Here is a 17,077-nt window from a genome sequence, read left to right on the forward strand (position 1 = left end):
GTATAATTTTCAAGGAGAATTGTTTAATTTATCTAGGCACATGTGTTTGGACTACGTACTTTTGAATCTCATTAAATGAAAGCAGATAGTTTAGAAAATAAGACAAATTTACTTAATTTCGTGAAAATCAACATAGATTTTGAGAACAAGAATTGTCGAATTTGTTAACTTTACAAGCTTTTATTCATAACGATGATCTTGGGTGTAAATATTATGAGCTACCAATCTAGTTTTTTTGTTTGAGCATCTGCGCCAATTCCTCATTATAATATTTACACCATAATGCGTCCTATGAGTCTTGTTCCGACTACGGGTTATCGAAACTCATACAGATGGGACACTATTTTCAACGAAAGAAGTTTAATAAATAGATTACATTTTAAGAAATGTAAATATACAACCACATCGATATTTTATTGGTTAGATTATAAAAATTGGACCACTTGTAAGAAGTCCACGCAGTAGTGTAACAATATTACAAACAAAAATCTCTACATAACAGAACTTACAGATATTAGTCAACTTTATTTTATACATACTATAGTACACGATTATTTAACATTAATATTTACCTAATATTATATTCTATACATTCTATGTGTAGTAATAATTTTCATTTTGTAATAAGTTAATAAAACTATAAAATATCCTCTTCAGTTAAAGATAGGCAATCAATAAGGCTAACGTAGGTATTGGAAACAATATTTGGTGAATTCACGGGTTTCTTTAAATACAACTCGAAGTACTAATGTAATATATATTTTTTACAAAGCACTTTGTACTTGTCATTTCATTTTTGATTTTTAAATTGAATTATGAAACGTTAAATAAAAATAGCGATCATTTCCACTTACAAACTGTATGGATGCGTATTATCGCTTGATGTTACAGTATTATTACAATGAACTGAAATTTAGTATTTTTCATATTTCTTTATAAATAATTAAATTATTTTAAAACAAAAATAGAAAGTCACCTTTCCTCCTGGTTTCTTAACTGAAAATACAGTATTTTCATTTGACTTTCAAGTATTGTTTATTTTTTTAAATGTAATAGCTGCTGTCATTGCTGAGAATCAAGGTTGTTAGTAGAAATGATCGCTCATCGCCTTTACCTATAAATAAGACTAAAACAAACCAAATACCAAAGATAGCGAATTATTTGGTGGTTGTAAACACGAATATAAAATATTGGTACAAAAGAATATAAAAAAATGCTGCAATTATAATTATCACACAAATAGCTAAAACAGCTTCAACTTCATTTAATTATGATTCTTATGACACAACATAGCACTAAAATGTACTTCATATCCGTAACGATTTCTTGTTATAAAATAATTTACAAATATTCCGTAAAATTTTATATACAACAAATCTCTATGCAATGCTTTTCTAACTGTAATAAAATGTGGCCCATACAAAGGTTTCACACCGGGCGATACTTCACAACTATCATCTGCAACAAAAGTATACATACATTTTGCTTTTATTATTTGTTATAATAATAAAATACATAACTGTAGATAATATTTCTGTTGACGGAACACATGTTTACATCACCTTTTTATTGCATTAAATTTGTATAATATTACAATTTTAATTAACAACGTTTAGTATTTTCGCTTTTCACATCACAACAACGACATTACACAATTGATCATCATGTATTTTTTATTAATGACCGACCAACACATCAATTCGGTGTATTTAGATAACAATCTTTTTCGTGAACTCCGATAGGCAGGTTGACAAGTTGGCGACGAAAGAAATTAAACATGTTAACCTTGTAAATAATAATGTAATATTTACATGTAACATTGGGCGTAACGTGTAATGCAATAAAATGAATAAAAACAATACATTTGGAGCTTATTATGGCTTTTGGCACACTGTAAGTATTTGTCGATTGGAAGAACCAATTATAGTAATAGCTAAGAAATACCTGCGCAGATTTAGTGCCTATACTACGGTCCATAGTGCTTCTATCAATTTCTGTTTTTGCTACATCATTCTGTCAAATTGAAGAGACCGACGTTTATTTAGTGATTCCTATACTCCTATCGAAATTAAGTAAATTATGTTGGGATTGGATCGATCCTAAATGTGTATCGATAAAAAGTTGGTTCTGCAACCAGGATTCTTGTACTATTGTACAATGTTAACCTAATACGAAGTCAACAATGGAAAAATAATGACATTAAAAGCTTCTAGCAATGTTTTGTGTGCTGAATTGCAATGTGCCAAGTATTTTTTTTTTCTGAGACTAAACTATTAAAAAAGGAATGTCATATCAACTGTCAAAATTGAGGCAGGCAAAAGTATTCCATGTATTCTATTTTCTGCCATTTAAAATTCATTCAATATTTTAATCTCCTGTTTGATAACCGATTCAAAAATTTTGGCCTCATCATGGATAGATGTGAAACAAAAATGACTAAGATCTAATGCATGAGTATAAAACAATATCTCTAACTTGACTGATTTTTTTTTTCTATTTCTTAATATAACTTTCTCATATATCTCATAAATCTATGAGCTGCAAAATAATTTGAATGCATTCCTAGCTTTGTTACTCTTAAATCTAATTAGATAATCTTATGTACAATGTCTAACAATAATTGTTCAAGTATACAACTACATCACCGTCACCCTCATTGACGAAGTACAATCAGATTCTATCGACACGGTACGTGTATCACTGCAAGATTCATCGAGTGTAGCGCGCGTCAGTCCGCGCGCGACGACTCCGCGAAGCTGTCGTCCAGGTAGCTCTGCAGCACGTGCGCCGGGTGGCCCATGTGGGCACTCAGCGAGTCGTAACTAACACTTTGTTCCACAAAATTGTTGTGCACTTGATGGGGTGGCTCCACGCGGAACTGGCCCAGGGTCCAGGGATCACTCATGTCGTTGGATCTTCGGACGTTGCTGTCGAACGGGGACAGGTCGTTCCAAGGTTGCGGCGGCGGAGTGTTCAGTATCGGAGGAATGTTATCGACGCGCTGCGACATCTGCGGCTCCGGGTTGAACGCCGGTCCGTCCCAAACTAGAGAATCTATGCTGGAGGTGGGGGCGGTGTTCAGCGTGTTGAATCCCCACGAGCTCGGGATTTCGGGCGGGGCGACGTTCTGAATAACTTCTGGAATTTTGGCAACCGTGCGTCCGTACATGTCCTGAGTCCGGCCGGAGAGGTGTGAGCGGGAGGAGAGGCCGCCGTCGGGGCTGGGCAGGTGGCAGTCGGGCCGCATGAGCGGGCTGTGCGCCACGCCCGGACTCTTCTTGTTGTTGTAAGAGTTTTCCACGCTGGGCCTCGGGGAGTAGGGACTGTGGTGCATGCGGTCCTGCCTCGACATTGGACTGTACTGTCCGGGCGTTTTATTGGGGTTGCTTCTTATTACGTCACCTTTCACTCCTAAGCCGGGATCGGGACTAGTGTGCGTGGAGGGATGGGGTGAGAACGGGGGGTGTTGCTTTGGCATCGGACTAAAGTTGCCGGTGTTCCAGGCGCCAGACTTTTGAAGGTCGGTTTTGACAATCTGGCTGGTATCTGGACTAGGCTGTGCAGAGTAGGGACTAGGTTGCGATGAATAGGGACTAGGTTGCGTCGAGTAGGGGCTAGGCTGGGTGGAATATGGGCTCGGCTGTGCCGGGCTCGGTTGCGCTGAATAGGGACTCCTTTGGGACGAGAACTGATTGTCCTGTCTAGGCATCGGGCTGTAGCTCCCATAATTCCAACTGTTAGGATTTTTAATGTCGGGCTTTATGCCTATTGTCTCAGGACTAGGTTTGTTTTCCAATGAAGTAGTCGGACTGCATTGCTCTATAACTCTACCGTGTTTTAACCTACTTTGACTATCTAATCTGTTAAGCGGACTGGCTTCAGATTTGTGCGTTGGTGTCCTTTTAAATTGTCCTAAATTCCAAGAGTGGTTGCTTTTCATTGACTCTAATTGAACATCGGGACTATTGGGTACTTGACTATCTGGTTTTTGGACGGGGCTAAAGTGGGGACTGCCTAACGGATCGTTTTTCGTGGATTCTGATCGTGGAGTGGAAGAGGAGTCTGGTTTCGATTGTGCGAGAGGACTTGAGAGGTTTTGAGTCGACGCTCCCTTTAACTGTTTAATTTCCGATACGGAAATAAGTCGTTCAGTTATTAAATCGGGCCTTTTACCACACGGCGACGTCTTCGTTTCCGTTCCAGTGGATGTTTGCTTTTCAGACACATTTGTTAATTCAGAAATGCTTTTCGGTTCTTGGAATATGTGGAAGGAAGACTTATCTGGTGACTTCATATCTTCTTTGGTACTAGAAGACTCAGATACTTCATTCTTTGGGGACTCTTTGTCAACATTTGATTTTGTTTCAGCCTCTACTTTTGTTGACTTTTCCTTTTCTTTATCTTGATCGCTTTCTTTGGATTTCGCCTTCTGTGGGTCTAAACTATCTTTAAGATCTTGTAGTTCCTTGCCAGTGTAGAGGCGCTTCATGCCCCGTGGGAGAGCTCGGCACGAGCTGAGATTTATAGATTCTATATGTGGACATTTTAGTAGTACTTTTTTGACGGGTTCCAGAGATACTGATGATCCGCATAAGTTGAGTATCCTGTAATACAGAATAAGGTATTTTATAGTTTTTATGGTCTTGATCATGGTTGTTGGTGATAACTGTGACCATTGCGGACGCGGTGGTGATGGTTTTAGTGGTGGTTGTTACTGGCCGTTGATCATAAGGTAGTTTTGGTTACAAAGGCAATTGGTGGTGGAGAGTGGCCGTTGCCAATGAGGAGGTGGTTGTGACAACCGTTGTCAATAATAGTGGCCGTGATGGTGAGTGTCGGTGTCAATGATGGTGTGTGGAGATGTGAGGTGTGAGGAGGTGCATGAGTGGTGATGGTCGTAGTGGAGTTATTACCTGAGCTTGCTGGTGGGCGAGTCTGCGAGCGCGGAGACGGCGTCGTCGAGCACGCGCGCGGCGGACGCCCAAGACAGGTCCAGCTCCAGCAGGCTGTGCGACCACTTCTCGCAGATCAGCTCCAGGCACGCGCTCTTCTGCCGGGTCACGTTGCAACCTAAAACGTCATCGCGTGTTTAACATACCGTGGACTTTGCTTAATGATATTTCGTTGTCAGTATTATTTTTATTGGCCTTTAAGATGTTTACTTTTATGTTTATGTTAAGATGGTTGGATAGGAATCATTTGTCTTGTTTTGTTTTAGTTTACAATAAAGGAGAAATATATAAAAGTGATGACATGTTGCGTCAACGTATCACTAGCGTGACCACTTTTCAAATAAACAAATATGCGGCAACGATTTCCTGTAAGTATAAACGTGCCTGAATAATTGTCGTCGTTAACCTATTATTGTCCCACTACTGGGTACGGCTATCCTCTCAGAGAGATCAGAGAGAAGGTTTAGGCCCTAGTCTGTTTTGTCCCTGTAGTACCGGGGCCAGAATAGGGCTACGGTATCCTCTGCCTGTCGTAAGAGGCGACTAAAAGGGGCTTCCGGGATTGCGGGCGGCAAGAGTGGGAGCTCAAACTGACCAGCAAGCGACCCCGGGAAGGACAGCGGTTTGTGTGGTCGCATACCGTCGTACGTACCAGACGGTGTGGCGAGCGTCAAGCTCACCTGGGCGGAGACTGACAGAACACGCGCTAAGAGTACTCCGGTTGCGTTCCTTTGGATATCCCGAAGCACTCTGCGCAGCGCCGAGGACGGCCACCGCGGGGGTTTTAGTGCGGTAAGAATCCCACACAACCCTGCGTCGCTCCCACAGCACCGCGTACCTTTTGAAGGTTACCCCTCGTAAACAAAAAAAAAAGACGGACGAAATTCAAAATATCTCACTAACCGCCGAGGAACAGATGCTGGAGGTCCCAAGCGGGCACGCGCACGAGCCCCGAGTCGGTGAGCCGCTGCAGGCCGCGCAGGTCGAGCAGGCGCAGGCGCGTGGCGGCGCGCACCAGCCGCGCGAGCGCCTCGTCGCCGAGCCGGTACTCGCCCACCGCCGCGCGCTCCGCCGCCGCCTCGCCCGCTATCGACAGCTCCTCCAGCATCGACCACCCGCCCGCCTCCATCTGCGCACAAGAGATGGTTTTTTTTATATAATATAGGAGTAGCAGACGAGCATGCAGTCCACCTGATGGTAAATGGCTACTGCCGCCCTTAGACATCGGTAATCAACCCCAGATAGGATTAGATATTCCTACCTGAAGTCGGCCACAGATGCGCCGCAACCCTTGAGGACGAAGCTGAAAAGTATGTCTCCCTTACCACACCCTTTAAAACGGAACACAGCAACGCTTAACACTGCTGATATTAGGCAGAAATAGGTGTGGCGATCGTGCCGCCGGAGTCGAATCACAAAGGATTCTACAACCTTTAAATAGTATAGTATAGTATAGTGTAGTATAGTATGTAATGTGATAGGCTTCAATGTGAAATATTTATATGTATTTCATTTAATAATACTCATTATACTTGAAATATATTTGAAAAGTCCAACAAAGCTCATTTTCGCCAACAACAATAATATTTAACAATTATAATTTCATACCTGTTGTGAAGTAGTCGCCGAAGCGAGCACCAGTTGCGAATTGGCGGCTCTGAACACTCTCATCTTTGGGCAGCCTTTTTGCAGCGCCTCCAGCGGTATGGCGGCCGGGTGCGACGTCGCCATCGCGCCAGATATGTCCAACACTTCGAGATTTGGACAGTTCGCCTACAAAAATACAATGAATGAATCGTATTCAAATGTCAAGGACGCAAATAAAGAGACTCAAACAATAAACATATTGATTAATCAATCTTTCTTTTTTATTCTTTAAAGATTCATCACTTTTATGTCTACTTGGCTGGAGATCGAACCCGGATTCATCTACATATCTGTCCAGTATTGTGAGAACCCTACTCAGGTTGACCTAAGTCTAATTTTCTATGTAGTAGTAAATGAATAAATATTGTCAGAGTAATATTTACATTGTCACTGAAAAGGCTAAAAATCGAACACAAAGGGGTTAGGTTAGCCGCTTTGCATGTTAAATTTCCGACATCATTTTATTAGTATGAAGACGTTTTTAACATAAAACTAAAAATAATCACCAAATAATAATAAAAAATAGCAGCCTAGTTAACAACTCAGGATACCATACTTACCGCGACGGAGGCTAGGATTTGGGGCAGAGCGGAGAATTTATTGTTGGCGAGAGTCAAGTGTGTCAGCCGCTCGCCGAAGTTCTCGGCCACGCGGGCCACCGAAGCCGCTGACAAGCACGTACTCGAACCGCCCGTTTCAGACTGACGGACAAAGACTTCAATCAATAACAATTTCGGTGCTTTTATTTAAATTTTCACCTAGAGATAAAATAGCCTACAGTGCTTCTATACTTAAAAGATATATGATCTAAACAGAAAATGGGTATACAGTTCATTTTCATGTTATTTGATGTCCAGTAGCTGCAGCCTGTGTAGAAATATTGCCATATACAAACTGAATTTTAAGGTAGGACTTCTGCTACTTCGAGTTAATCAAACATACATATACTCGGAAGGATTACATTAAAACAGCTTGTTTAGATACATAGACGTTAGTGCAACTTCCTAACCCAACCCAACATAACTATTTTGCTGCAATAAGGCAGAAATAGAATTTTGAAGGAATAGATAAAATTTTAAATAATAATATCTCACTGAGGTTTATCAATTAGTTGTAGTACTATAGTAGATAATTTTAGAAGGGGAAAAAGTAATATCTCACCGTGAGAGAGAGATCTAGTCGTTGCAATTTAGGCAGCCCCTGCACGAGGTCGAACAGCTGCTCGGGCGTGATGCGGCTCCAGCCGGCCACGCTCAGCTCCACCAGCCCCGGGCAGTAGTCCACTAGGCACGCCAGCACCCACGTCACATTGCACACTTTCCATTGAGCTGCAAACGTCAATACATAACATCAAAACTGTGTTTTATTTCAAATTTGAATAACGGTTTCTAAACTTAGTAGGACTCCCTGCGTCGTGGATGGTAATAAAGATTGTAAATTAAAATGTACAACGTATTTTTTTATAATCAGATAACGCGGAAATAGTAAAATACAAATGTCTGTGATAGTAGATAAAATAACTACATGATTTCATAAGTAAATTTAAGCTGTGAAAGCTTATCATGCTTTTTGTTTTGCACTTTATTAAATAAACTTTGGAATCTATGTCAGATTCTTTTCTTCAGAACTTTTAAGCATTTATCCAAGTAGTAAGAGTTCACCAGTAACCGAAGGGTAGGTATTGTCTAAGTCATCAGATTGGCTTAGATATTAACCTGGAAGTAATGTCGCCAGCGTTTGAGAAATTCAACACCCAATTGGAATTTGGGTGAATTTTGTTTATTGCATGTTCTTATTTTTATTAATCATTGCTTCTTTTTCCATTTTAAGTTTTTTTTTAAAGTAACTGTTACTAAAAAAAAATCATAGAATCTTTTCTTTCAATAGAATAATTTATAATTAATTTATTGACACATTAACAATCGCATTGCATTCAATAGGTATATATTATGTGCGCAAAATACTTTTCCATTATAGTGTTAGGCGATTTCGCATATGTAATGGTAATGCGTTTTTAATGAGAAGGTAATTATTGAAGTACAAAGTAATGGCTTACCGATATTTAAAGACTGGCACTGCGACAAACGATTTTCGAGGAGCCAGACCAGTTTGTAGTCGGTTTTGCATTTTTCAATTGTGTATTGTGCAAGATCTACATTCCTCCACAACTCGGACCTACAACTTACAGTGTGCCATAATTTGCATACTCTACCCAATCTGAAATAAACAATACAATTATATCGTAACTCATTAAAGAATAGTAATAAAGTGGAACTTTCAAACTTTCTAGTAGGCAGATATGGTCTTTCGATATTTGATAGGGACAAAACAGTGCACAGATTAGTTATCATTTAGTAATAACGGGCGTAAGGTGTTCTGAAAGTCCAGACGGGTTTTCGATCATTCTGGTCACATTTTTGGTACATGGACTGCAATAATCACTTAACAAGACATGGAATTATTACTTTTATAACGTGAAAAATTAAACACAATCAAAAGGTATTTTGTCTGTTTCCAATTATAAACAAGACAGTCAAGAAAATCAACCAAATATTTTATTTTTATAGCTGTGAGCGTAACATCGAGAATTTTATTAATAACATTAAATTATTTACTTTATTTCGATATAAATATTTACCTTATAACAGAAGGCAAGGTACCACTAGCCGTAACAACATAGTCAAATATTTTTACAAGAATCTCTTCAGGTATCGAATGCGCCCATGGACTTTGCGGCCCAGAACCTTTGTTTTCCGCATTGCTATTCCTACTTCTTTCAGTCTTTTCATTTTTATCTGAAAAATAAAGAAATACTTTACTAGTACAATTTAATTAGCGAAAAAATGGGGATTATTCATAATAAATAAAAATAATACGAAACAATGGCAATGTTCTTAAAAGAACTAATAATCTTTAATTTATATCTAATTCCTTTGAAGAGAACTTTAAGTAGCTTTTACTAGAACATGATAAAATGATAAATTATTAGTAACTTTGTTAATGAAGAAGCAAATTTATCATTTATCATCAAATCATTAGAGATCGTTTATTGAAAAACATTAACCTGAATAATATATAATTCATTAGTGTCGGTATACCTTTAGTTTTGGATTTGTTAGATTTGCGAGTTTTGTTAGGCCGTGTGTTCCGCGGCTTGGGCGCGGCGACGCTGATGGCCGCCGGGGTGTCGCCCCACGAGGGGTCGTACTCCTCGCCGGAGCTCACGCTGGGCACGGGCGAAGCCGCCCGCTTCTTCTTCGACTTTCGCTGCCCGATATCCGCAATGGACGTGGGCGTTGGTGTAACCTGCAACTTGATACATTTTTCTTTTAATTAGAGTAACACGACCACCAGGACCTGTTGTAGTGTAAAATGTACTTTTGTAATCAATCCCACAGGACGGGAGTTCTATCGAAGCCATTTCCAATTTGTCGCTACATCTCATAACTAGGTGGTTCAAATAATGCCTTATAACATGCTTCAAACCAGAATACAGTAACATGACCAATGCATTTATAAGTCAGCGCCGCTGTCGAACCACGGAGAAATATGTTGTGGTTTTATAAATGATATTTCTGTTAATTTTAGTTATATTGGCTTTCATATACAAATTCAACACACAAGTCACGCAACTTTTAGTCATTTAAGTGCAGGATCAGAATCGTATGAAAGAATTTAGATCACAAAGAATATTAATTTACCATCACGACCTGATAAATAAATTTGTAAAAAATCCTAATTAATATTTTTTATCAAAGCTTTTAGCTAAATCTTATTACTGTAAGAAATAAGAACAAATAAATGGGTAAGTGACTACAGTAAGTAAATACTAAATCAAGTGATATTGAGATATTCGGATGAGAATCTCGTTCATGAATCGCGTCGCATGTATGGTTCCTACGCATAGTGAAAGTGTATTCGTAACGTACGGTATAACGCTTTATACTATCAGTATCAGAGACCAAATAAGTTTCATTCTTGCACTTTTAAAATGTTACGTATTCGTAGCGTCTGGGACAAAATATAGTTGTTTCGCTATAAGGCATCTTTATAAGCTGTTCAAAGTGTAATATTCTCTTGCTTTCTTAGGACTCTATTTTAGACGTCAGGGTTTGCGTAGATTTCCGAGTTTCGTAGTGCAAAGTTTACTAAATTGTGTACTTAGAATTTATAAACAATGTAAATGATCAAATCTATAGTCCAATCAATGCTAACAATATGTACAGACAGTATTGATGAATGAATAGTCATATTAAATATTATCAACTAAATAGATTTAAAATATTTGAATTTGATAGACTATTTGAAACAAAAATTGGCCAGTATTATTAGTATAACTTACTGTATTTTAACATAATGTAAGACCCAAAGTATTCTTAAGAATATTAAAAGCTAGATGTACATTTATGTACAATTACAGCATAATATATAATTTCAAAATAAGCTGACATTTTCTGTATTATTTCGCATTTTATTAATAAGTCTACATTATCTGCCCATCTATCCCACGTTTAAACTTTAAAGGGCTTTAAAATGACATAAAATATTTTGGTATATAAAATAATAAAAGTCGTAAACTATGGTAAAGAAACAGGCATACTCTAATATTTTTTGTACTAGATAACACGGTATCGTAAATACTTGCGGTAAAACAACAAATAATAGTGAAATCCCACACTAAACAACCAAAAATATTTTAGTAAATATACAGAACAAAAAGGGTAGTAGTATATTTGATAAGTATATATTTTACTCATCAAAGGGTAATATTATACAATCACAACTTTACATGTTCGATTCGCACTTGACTAATTTTTAATTTATTTCTATTATTTGTTAGTCTGTCTTGAATATTGATTAATACTGGAAATGGCCGAAGTCGAAAATCAAATCAAAAAATGAGCAATGTCTAATTGTTTGTATATTTTACAGGACATAAATTAAGAGTAAGATAATTTAAGCCTTGACTATGTAGAGTCTCTATATGTCTCTAAATTAAAACAGTACACTGGGTGCACTTAGGCAGAGCTGAACATAGGTACTTGTCTTCTGAAATAATATAAATCTAGATTTGGTTGTTTTAATATTTGTAGTTACTATTACTTGTAAGAAAAAAAATTGTTTCTAAGATTATCTCAAACAGACAAGTTAAAATGTAAAATACATTTTTTTCAGGGTATTAGAGTTTCATTTAAGATGGCTCATGTAAGCTAATATCCATTTTGGAAATATTATTTAGGTATGTGAACATATGTTATGTATGTTTGTAGGTAAATGTATGTTATATAAACAAGTTTTTTAAATTTAAATCCCTTAATATCTATTTACCATATTTATATAGTAAAGACATTTGGGTTGGGTCTTTACTATATATACAGTGAAGTGCATTATAACAGCGTGTAGGATACTACCCACTATATTACTTATGCATGTAAAATGGTATGAAACATCAATATTTACATACTTTTTCAAATCCTGTTAAAACTTCAAATTTGTCTATACATAACTACCTAATGATACACTAGAATAGACCAAAACAGGCAAATGTAATATTTCAGGCTAATGAATATAAAACAGGTTAATTATTTGATGTCGACAGCTGAAAGAACTTTACATACACTACACTACACTACACTTAGTTATCATACAATAGAATAATGTGGAATGAACTATTTATACATGTGTGAAAAATAAGGGTAACTAGATTTCGCCGGTTCGCCCATTTCTATCATATGGGAAGAAGAAGAATTTTTAACTGATAATTAAATATCTTCAATGTTCTTAACAAAAAATAATATTGGTTGACAAATACAAGAGAAAATTGTATGTTTATGCAGAATTGGCCTTAATTTTTTTGTATTAGCTTTTTATTTATCACTTTTCAATTTTTTTATTGATTGACAAGAATGCCTGTCACTAGTTATTAAACAAAACAAAAAAAAAATCCTTTGATACAAAGTAGGGAAAAATGTTATAATGTTTTGTGTTAGTCCATTTAAGTTTTTGATACAAACTGTGCCCCATGGTTTCACCCACATATAATAGTGTAAATGTATGTGATAGTGTGTTTTTTCAAAAATAAAAGTTCGGTGAGTAACTCTTTATAACTCATTATGTGACTGTCATCAAAGTCTTATGAAAACTGGTCTGGCCATTTTGGAGTCTGGCCATAGAACAAATACATGGATAGACAACATTTTTTTTTGTTATAAGTACCCTATTTACTTTCATATGCAGTTAGTACACCTGTTATTGTTATTTTGACTTCAATTTTAATAACTTGCATAAATTATACCCAAATTATAGACATTTACATAATGGGAGGGTAATACATAATTGAGTAAGGTTTATTCCCCCTTGTATTATTGCAATATTTGTATGCACTAATTGATGGCCACACAACTGTCTTATCAATGCACTAAGTGCTATCTTTCTTACTAAGTTTATCGGAATTTGGTGTCACAATTAGTTTAAATATTCATCCTAGTATTAAACTTCTGAATTAATTAAGTGACAATAAATAAATATGGGATTAATTTGTTGGCTGTTATTGGCTGTGATAAGTCATAAAATTAATTTATGAGTTATTAATAGCTACGTTATGTTATGTTCATGGTCTAATAATTATATATAATACATGTAAAACAATTAAATTAATTGTAATTTTGTAATGTTACATAGGCTGGAACTAAGTATCATGTATTCTTTATTTTTATTTTGGACGAGTAACGGTTTTTAATCTATTAAACCCTTGAGAGTTTTGTGTTTGATTTGCACAGATGAACCAATTTGATGAAATCCATACAGGATATTATAAGGCAATATGATGCCCCCATAACCCAATTATTATATATGGATACAGAAAATTATTGATAAATATACAAACATTTAAAGGCTCAAGCTTTTAATTATTTGTACTTACTAAGAAAAGTGAGTGTTAACATTCTACATAGATTTGTTAGCAATGTTCTTTTGCCAACAACACAAAAAAATAAAAGTGGGATTTTTTTGAATTAACTATAAAACATGTCAGCTGAGACCTACAATGTGTAAGTATCTCTAAGGAATAATGTCATACAGATGTAATTATGATGTGCATTTTTGTGAAGGTCTCAGATAAGCTATCATACCAGTTGCCAGATCGTATTTCACTTCAAGAAAGAATCTTATATATGTATAGATTTGGGATTGCAATACCTATATATAGTATATATATAACATTACATGTAGAGTATATTTATCTAGTTATATTTTTTTATTATATATATATTCATGTAGTTTATGTAGTATAAGTGTCTTGATAATTGATCAAATTTAAATAATATACATTAAATTAAAGATTCAATGCATTAATTTAATCAACTCAAGTCGAATAATAATTAATTCAACTTGCATTAATAAAGTAAATAAAATAACTTCCTATATTAATGTACTCTCTCTCTCTGTTCATTAATTGAGATCATTGAAGTCTTCCACCAAACATAGGTATCTTCATAACAAGAAGAAGTATAGTATTAATACTTCATCTATAATAATTTACTGTATGCTCAACAAGTATGTATTGGCTTATATGTCATATATATCCAATTATTAAAATAAATCTATTTTAATTTGTTGATATTTTATATGACATATAATTTGTGTAATTTTATTTTATTTTAAATCATATTATGAAAGTTAAAGTATACATTTATCAACTATTAACAATTCTCTAATCATGTCAGTTAGGATTTTTTAAAAGAAAAACAGCACTTTTGCCATAATGATTACTTATAAGTCCTCCGGTTAAATTATTTATGTGTACATAAACAAATTAATCTTTAATTATTATGAAAAAGATTACAAAAATATTATTAGGATCCTGTTTGGACACACCATTATCTAAAATTATATTTGAAAGTAACTTTTTATAGGCATCATCATCCTTTTATTAATCATAACAAGTACTACTATGTAAAGAGTATCTATATGTTTTAAGAAATTTATTCATGTGGTCAAATCAGACAAATAGAATAGAAATGCCCACCTGTGATTTCAAACACTACTCATTGACATACTTCAACATTAAAAGTGTTAAGATTATTAACATTTATTTTAATATTATGCAAAAAAACCTACTTTTATGGTGACTGTCATAAATTAATTGTAATATCAGAAGATACCAGATTTTTGTGGAATATTTACTCATATATGTACCTTTTTTAAGTGTTATTGTACATGCCTAGTATAAAACTCCACATAATGATAGGCAATAGATAGATATTTAAAATTAACCATAATATTACTGGTTTTGTCTTTCTGATATGAAAAATGTGTGATAACAAATTATTAATTTAGGTTAACAAGCAAAGTTGAAGCATTCTCTTGATTTATCAATGAATTGTTTACAACTTTCTCTTTTGTAAACATGGAGGTGGATTCTCTTATAAAAAATTCAATTACTTTGAAATTTAAAACTTTTCCAAATGTATAGTGATGTTATTTTCAATGAGATGTAAATATTTCTAAAACATGGAATTATCATTTTTAAAGATTTTTTTTAAATTTCTCACTGTATTAATAGTAGTTATGGTTTTTCTCTATGTTTTATACAATTTTTCATATATAAAATTGATTATGATATGGTTACTTTAATGTATAATATAATTGAGATAAATAAATGAAGGCAACTTTTTAACTATCTCTGGTCTTTCTTTTACAAGTGTAAATGTTCGAGAGTATGAATTGTACTGCTTCTTAAATTGAATCCTTTAATTCATATAATTACTTTAAACATATGTTGATTGATGTATTACAAGTAGCAAATTGGTTGTTTATAAAAAATATTGTAAAAAATGCAACTATGTAAGCATGCCACCCGCAATGTTTATGAAGAATAAAATAAAAAAGTGTTTACTCACAGTTTCCTTAACGCTTGTTCTTCTTATCTTAATCTTTAATTTGGTGCTTGTGTCCACTATTTGACTCCGATATGTGGGTGTACACCCATACTTCTTAGATTTCTTTTTGCTACGCGAACTACAAATGTCCAACATAGACCGAGGTTTCCCACTACACGGTATCACTATGTGAGTCCTTTGTGATTTGTGGGAGTTCTTTGATTTACTCTTTTTTGAAGATAATTGACTAAGTTCATGGCTGTAAGGCTTGCCACTCTGTCGTGGTGCTTTAATAAACGGTAACTTTACACTGCGCACACGATGGAGCACTTCGTCGTCTGAACTTTCACTTTCCTCCGCCTCGGCTTCCTCCATCTCTTCCTCTTCTTCTTGACACTCACTACTACTCACTAAGTTCAAGTTTTTCCCACCTTTCACTTGCGGCGGCACTACACTGTTCACGGGGGGGCTTCGGGTGCGGTACTCACGTAGGGATCGTTTTTTCTTCTTCCTATCTGGCGGAAGACATCCGTTGGCCGTGGCGCGCTCATCCCGCCTCGAGTGCTGCTTGTGTTTCTTGTGGCGAGACCGCTTCAGCGACGGCAGTGCCCCGTTGGCCCCTTTCAGCTTTTGCTTGGCGATCTCGTCGATGCTCTGCTCGAAATCTGTTTCGAGTTTGACGCAGGAGATGTCCTCGACATCCTCCGGGACGGTGTCAGAGTCGGAGGCGACCGGGGCAATCTTGGGCAGGCGAACCTCGGGGAAGAGATCCTTGCGGACCTTAAGCCTCATCGCAGGCTCCGCACCCTCGTAGCCACCGTTCGCGGGACTCGAACGGCCCGACATACCGCCCGCCTCCCGCCGCCCTCAAGAACCACTTCTACAAACCGCTCCGCTCACCGTCACCTGTCCGCCGCGAGGTAAACAATCGGTTTGACACATCACATTTTCACTTTTGATGCTGAGGGATTCACAGACCGTCTTACGATACTACGATTACGTTTGATTGTCGATGGTTAATGTACTAATCATTATTACATTTGTCGATTCGCACTCCTAGTGACGATCCAAAGCATCTTTTTTTCTTTACGTATTCGCATTTTAGGTCATCCATGTTCATGTAACGTTGTGATTGCGAAAAACAAAGTACAGATCATTTTCGCGGACACTTGCACTTGTATCTTTAGCAAAGACAGATTGAACGCACTACCTTTTCCTGTATGTACTGTTTCTTAATTATTTTTGTCGACTTAGAGTTGATGAAAACTGTTGACCTTGTTAAAAGCTTATTAGGTTTCAAATTTTAGTCAACAGATGCAGACATTGTCACAAAGGTTGTTCTTGGGTTGTTCATCGTTTAAGCGTATTATCTTTGACGCGACGTCTTTAGACAACAGCAGATTATAATTTTGACTCGACAAAAAAAAGATAAAATTAACTGCAGTGAAAGTTTTATAAGGGATCTGAGATTTTTATGACGAAAATTATGTTATTATATTTCCTTAAAAATAATATAATATAAATAAGATAACAATCACGTCTTTACAAGTATAACAATAGTGTCAATGAAAAATGTCAAATCAACATAAACGACATAAG

The 17,077-nt window shown here is 36.1% G+C and overlaps 1 protein-coding gene across 2 annotated transcripts; it reads right to left on the minus strand.

The window, feature by feature from the left end:
* Positions 1–377: 377 nt before the first annotated feature.
* Fbl6 (F-box and leucine-rich repeat protein 6) lies at positions 378–17,015 on the minus strand. Of its 2 annotated transcripts, none has more exons than XM_073080010.1 (10): positions 15,500–17,015; positions 9,698–9,905; positions 9,238–9,394; positions 8,656–8,816; positions 7,761–7,927; positions 7,160–7,300; positions 6,561–6,725; positions 5,856–6,081; positions 4,914–5,070; positions 378–4,604 (listed from the first exon to the last, which is right to left on the minus strand). In XM_073080010.1, exons 1-10 carry the CDS (start codon positions 16,322–16,324, stop codon positions 2,729–2,731), a joined length of 4,083 nt encoding a protein of 1,360 aa, XP_072936111.1. In that variant the 5' UTR covers positions 16,325–17,015; the 3' UTR covers positions 378–2,728. The 2 variants fall into 2 exon arrangements, with proteins under 2 accessions (XP_072936111.1, XP_072936110.1); XM_073080009.1 differs by having other exon boundaries at positions 9,698–9,911.
* Positions 17,016–17,077: the final 62 nt, after the last annotated feature.

Source organism: Epargyreus clarus, unplaced genomic scaffold (genome assembly GCF_041222505.1).
Source record: "Epargyreus clarus isolate Ecla_fem2 unplaced genomic scaffold, WU_Ecla_fem_2.2 ptg000014l, whole genome shotgun sequence".
Classification (NCBI taxonomy): domain Eukaryota; kingdom Metazoa; phylum Arthropoda; class Insecta; order Lepidoptera; family Hesperiidae; genus Epargyreus; species Epargyreus clarus.